Source organism: Poecilia formosa, unplaced genomic scaffold (assembly GCF_000485575.1).
Source record: "Poecilia formosa unplaced genomic scaffold, Poecilia_formosa-5.1.2 Scaffold308, whole genome shotgun sequence".
In the NCBI taxonomy this organism is placed as follows: domain Eukaryota; kingdom Metazoa; phylum Chordata; class Actinopteri; order Cyprinodontiformes; family Poeciliidae; genus Poecilia; species Poecilia formosa.
In genome coordinates this window covers 450,123-455,767 of record NW_006800247.1, presented here as the reverse complement: position 1 = coordinate 455,767, position 5,645 = coordinate 450,123, and the positions used below count along the sequence as shown (strand labels likewise).

The 5,645-nt window shown below is 35.4% G+C and overlaps 2 protein-coding genes across 4 annotated transcripts in view; one reads left to right on the top strand and one right to left on the bottom strand.

Annotated features, from left to right (window-relative positions):
• sult1st6 (sulfotransferase family 1, cytosolic sulfotransferase 6) overlaps positions 1 to 2,076 on the bottom strand; it is a 16,971-nt gene extending 14,895 nt beyond the window's left edge. Inside the window, exon 1 of the mRNA XM_016661044.1 lies at positions 1,988 to 2,076. The gene's annotated coding sequence lies outside the window, so the exon portion shown is untranslated. The remainder of the gene's footprint in view (positions 1 to 1,987) is intronic.
• Positions 2,077 to 3,064: 988 nt separating this feature from the next.
• The window catches only part of LOC103152352 (tectonic-3), a 9,019-nt gene continuing 6,438 nt past the window's right edge, over positions 3,065 to 5,645 (top strand). The window contains exons 1-4 of one of the 3 annotated variants that reach the window (XM_016661047.1): positions 3,065 to 3,560; positions 4,575 to 4,689; positions 4,795 to 4,892; positions 5,201 to 5,205. In XM_016661047.1, the coding sequence (XP_016516533.1) occupies positions 3,308 to 3,560; positions 4,575 to 4,689; positions 4,795 to 4,892; positions 5,201 to 5,205 (471 nt within the window). In that variant the 5' untranslated portion in view covers positions 3,065 to 3,307. The remainder of the gene's footprint in view (positions 3,561 to 4,574; positions 4,690 to 4,794; positions 4,893 to 5,200; positions 5,206 to 5,645) is intronic. The other 2 variants (XM_016661049.1, XM_016661048.1) reach the window with 2 other exon arrangements.

The window sequence follows — 5,645 nt, the reverse complement described above, 5'->3', positions numbered from 1 at the left end:
TTAATTTTCCTTTAGGATTAATAAAGTATTTTAAAATGTGAACTAAATTGAAGACATAAAACTTCTTCTTATTTTCTTTTTCAACGTCTTAAAACAGTCACAAACTACTATAAAACTAGCATTTCGGTTCATTTGAAAGTAATCCCACCTAACCTGTTATTCACCTCTTTTATGTCTGTGTCCCTGTTTGACTCCACAGGTCAAGACTTGTTCTAGTCTTTCCCTGTGTACCGTTTGGTGTTGAGGATTTAGCAGCACCCCCTAGTGGATGGCAGAGGACTTGCACAAAACAAAATAAGTTTTAGGGATTTAATGACATTGACCAACACAAAGTTGTGTTTAAATGAGAAGTGGAAGAAATATTATTACACAATTATTTTACAAATAAAAGCTTGAAAGGTTTGCAGTTCACTTCTTCAGTCTCTCTCAATCTTTAAATTAAAAACTGAAAATTGTTCCCCATTGCTAAATATAAGCAGAGTTCAGTCAGAAAGGATGGAGAGCTTCTGTAAACAGCAATTTAAAAGTCTTGTCTCAAAATCTCCTATTTTAAATATTTACTTTGATTAGGCCATTCTAACACAATATGATTCTTTATAATCCAAAGAGCAATTTTGTCCTTAGTCCAGGTAAATAAAACTTGTTTTCTTCCTGTGATTTATTTTTTCTCTTTTTGCTATAAAACCTAAAAATATAACAATGAGATTGTGGTTCACAAAAGTCAACATAAAACAAGCCCATTTTAAATCCTGTTTATTTCTCTAAAAAAATATTCTACGTTAGCTGGTGTTTATATATTGATTTTATTTACGGTTTTTATTAACCAACTAATACTCTCTTGTCCTTCACTAAGGCAAAGGAAGCAACAACAGTGTTTGTATTTATTAATATGGCCGCCCTGGGTAATTTTATAGCGTAGACAGTTTGAACAGGAAGTGATCCGTGCCACTGATCCGCCATCTTGGTAGGCAAACACAGCTCAAAGCATAGATGAACCATGACTTCGAGATCAACAAAAAGAGCTTATTGACAACTAAATATCGATAAAATCGCTGTGGTTGGGCTCAAACCATATAGACAATGTGGCTTGTTTACTGTTGTCATAGCAACTCCATGGCAACTGTCATGACAGTTAGTTACAGATACCTACCAAGATGGCTGTCAGCTACAAAGTTCCCAGAAGTGTGATGTCACATGAGCACTATGTATGGTTTGTCCTTTTAAAATAGGCAAAAAATGCTTTCAGTGTCCATAATTCTGAAATATAATTATTAATATTGTTGATTTTACTCCTTACTATGACATTTTTCTGATCTCGTCATCCATCTCGGCCCCCAAAAGAAACACATTCACGTGGCTATTCACGTGGCTCATTGGTAAGTTTTCTTGTGGTTTCCTTTGGTAACCCAATGAGGAATATTCCTCCTGGCTTCTTCAAGTACTTTCCAAATATCTATTTTGGATGTTGTGGCCACCTTTTGCTCTGTTTTCAGTTAGAATGACCCTACGCTTTTATAAAAAGTGCACAAATACATAGATGAGTAGCAGATGAGTAGCAGCATTCATCCACTACAATGGGCCCATTGATGTATGAGCCCAGGAGAACAAACCAAACAAAAATATTAAATTACACATCTAGTATGTATAAAATTATTCAGGAACAAGTCCATAAAACAGTAAAATGCTGTTATCTTTGTGAAGTTCTTAACAGGAATATGAGATTTGTTTCATTCATGTTTTTTCTATCAGCTCCTTTTGGTGACTCAGCTTGAACTAAAAACTCAGTGTGTCACTGACCTGCTTTATAGCATCTGTTCATTTATTTATCATTGCTTTATGTGCGACACAGCTAAAAAGAAGTGAAAACATGCACAAGCAAGCTTCATGCAAAAGCAAAGGATAAAAACATATCTGATGCTGAATAGATTAACTGCTAGGTTTAAAGTACTTAAGGATAAAAACAGTGTTTTAAGAGCAAAATCTCTACCTTTTTTCACCCAGCTGCAGGCTGAATAAGTGAAGCATGCTTCTGCGAGCGTTGGCTGATTTAAAGCTGCTTGGTTCCACGGGTCCACATCAGGGATATTTCATATTTCTAATACCAGGTCACAGATGTTTTTCTTGGCTTTCCATTGCCGCTCCAGGAGAGCTGGTCTGGCTTTCTGGGGAGGAAACATGCAGTCAAATGAAATCCATCAATAAATCATCAGAAAGGAGGCATTAAAGTTTAAAATAGAGAGTAACAGTGAATAAACTGAAGATCATGGACATGCTTTTCTTACACATATAGCCTCCAGTTGTACATATAAAGCCTGCAGACGTGCAGAAAGATACAATAATGTTGTGTAAAATATTGTAAAATTAAAACATGTGAAATTATATTCAATTTTAATTTAATTTAAAATACTTTAATAGTCCTAAATGGAAATTGAATCAAACATCAGCCTCCATTACATTTTAAGGCAGTAAAATGTTCTTCACACATCTCCTTCAAATTGAAACCTACTTTTTGGTTGATCATGTGAGAGTCATGGAACGATTGCAAAATGTTTAAGGACAGAAGAAATGTTAGCTGTGTTGTTGATATTTAGCAATTTTAATAGAGACTAGGAAATATATATAATATAAATAATATTGGTATTCTGCCATAGCAGCAATATTAATATAAACATCGTCCCAAATGTTTTAATTGGTGCATCACTAGAAATCAGACAGAAGAACTTGCTAGGTACTGCTTAATGTTATCTCACTTCAATGTAAAATGGGGAAAAAGTCAGTTTTATTAGTTTTTAAAAAGTCATCAGAGAATTTCTCTAATCAAACATTTTTGTTAAAATATCATATTTTTAACAGTGCCCAAATAAAATGAAACCAATGATTCAGTCGATAAGCATCACCATTTAATTCCAGTATTTTGGTTACTTGAGTGTTTTTTTAATCCATAAGGTTATTCTCTTTTGTTTGTTTGTTTGTTTGTTTTTTCAAATAATGTTTAAGACATAAGACGCTCATGATATGTAATGCTTCTTTATTCGTGTTTTACGGTAGCAGTTTCGTACAACGGAAGTCGGGACGACAACTTCCTTAGTAACAAGCAGCTTGCTTGGAGATGCCTGGTTAGCATGTAGCTAAATGTTACTTCGGAGGATATTTTCTGAAATGTCTTAATTACTTATATATGAAACAGTGTCAGTGTTTGGCGTTATGTATGTAGTGGAAACTAAACTGTAAAACTAACATTGTTTTTGTGGCTGATTTAACTGTTTAACTCCGGATCCGTTCACCGAACCATGTCTCCGTTAGCCAAATGATTATTAGCCGTTTGTGTTCACTTCACGTCCTCCTCCTGTGTGGACGTTTGGCTCTCTCAGCCACAGATTTAGGGGTCACTGACTCTACCATCTCCAACCAGACAAATGGAGGCCCTTTCGGCTCACCCACCCCGACTCCGGGTGTTAAGGGGGCCACAGAGGAAGCCACTCTTTATCCCACTTTGGACACAGAAACTCCGTCTCCAACCACCGACCAAACTCCGATGTCAACAGAGGGTGACCCACAGAGTAAGCAGAACAACTTAGAAGGGATAGTAATTGCTGGTTTGATGGTTCAAGTATGTTTAACATTTTCTATAAATATTTATACTTTTAATGTCTTTTTTTTTTGCCCCATTTTATTTATTGGGTAACACTTTATTTGAAGGCAAGACTGACATGACACTGTCATAAAAATAAAGGATCTTCATGAAGGTTTGACTGTTGTCATGAAGTGTCATTCGGTAAATAATAACACTTTTAATGCAAAGTTAACACTTTTAATGGACTGTTAATGCAGATTTTAATGCAACTTTGCTTTTAAAATGTAATTATTTACAGAGTAATACAAAGTTGACACTTTTAATGCATCTTTTAGTGCAAATATCATTATTTACCCAATGACACTTCATGACAACTTCATGACAACAGTCATAAACATTTATGAAGACTGCTTCATGTTCATGACAGGTGTTATGTCGTGTTTATGACTGTCATGTCAGTTTTATGTACAACCCTTCAAATAAAGTGTAACTGTTAATTGCATTATATAAAATGAAACTAGAATACATTTGTGTGTAAAGTCATTAATGTTTGAAGTGATTCCAGATTTAATATTAAATACTAAGACACCAAATATCCCCCAAAATGCAAGATTTAGCTGTTTTAGTAATATTTCTAACAATTTTGTGCCTTTCTGTTGCCATTTATCTTTCCTGTTTAGGTTATAATAATAATTTTTGCTTAATTTTAAAACAAAGCATTTTCCCAAAAGGGAAATTAAGTGTGGGCAGGAAGAATCTCCAGCAGCAGTCAGTCTTACAGTGACTCTGAAGAAGCCTCTGACTGAACACAGTTTCTCACACAGCACCATAAAGGAAAAACAAACATTCACACACACCTAATGATGTGTTAGAGAGACAAATTAACCTAAGAGTCAAGTTTTTGGATTGTGGTTCATCAGTAATCACTTCTTTCTTCATCATTCATGTAGTATGAAAAGTCCCGTATTTAATTTTGACGTTCATCTTCTTGTTTTTGCAGTTTGTCTCTGTGATCTAACTCCTGGTTTCTGTGACATCGGCTGCTGCTGTGACACAGCTGATTGTGATGTTGCCAACCTAAGCACCGTCTTCACCGGCTGTCCAAAAGAAGACGTGTAGGCTCTCCACACATTCCCTCCCTGTGGGCTCTCCACACATTCCCTCCCTGTGTGTTCCATAAATGCTTTAATGGTTTTAAAAAGTCAACTTTTGTGATGCAGGAAACGAGTTTGCATTGAGAAATGGCTGATGTTCAGAGCCAACGTGGATTCCTCACTCGTCACGGTGACGGACACATTGTTTTGTGTTCAGGCAGAAGGTAAATGGATTAAGTGACTACGGCTGCAACTGATGATTATTCCAGTGATTATTTTTTGAAGATTAATCGGATAAAAAAAATGCTGGAATATTTTTGCAGGTTTTTCATTTTACCATTTAAGCTTATTTCATAAAATATTAGAAATCCATTAAAAATACACTAATAGTTACATTTATTTTTAAGTTGGAATATAAACATCTTATTGCTCAAAATGCAAAACAGCTCAGGTCTTTCTGCTTGATTTAACATCAGTAAAGTGCAGGATTGATCTGTGAATTCATTTTTGGATGAACTGATTGTTAATTGAGCAGCAAGAGGTGATTAATATGAGATTGATTTTTTATTTTTACAAAATTTTAACTAGTTTTAGCTTAGGTGAAGCTAAAACTAGATTTTGAGGAGTTCTGGATAGAATATATTTATAGAAAAAGTTTTTCTTATCTTAAATGCAAAATGTATGCATATTTTGTACAGTTTTGGCTTAATTGCTGCTCTGAATATGTTGTTCTTTCAAAAAAAAAAAATTTTTCAGTCTGGATACTTAAATTCAACGATTAAACCGGAAAAGGGTAGAGTGCCTTCTCCGGGGTCGTCCTGCCTCAAGTGGAGGAGTTTAAGTATCTGGGATCTTGTTCATGAATGAGGGAAGGAGGGAGCGGGAGATCGACAGGCGGATTGGTGCAGCGCTGTACCGGTCCGTTGTGGTAAAGAGAGAGCTGAGTCAAAAAGCGAAGCTCTCGATTTACCGGTCGA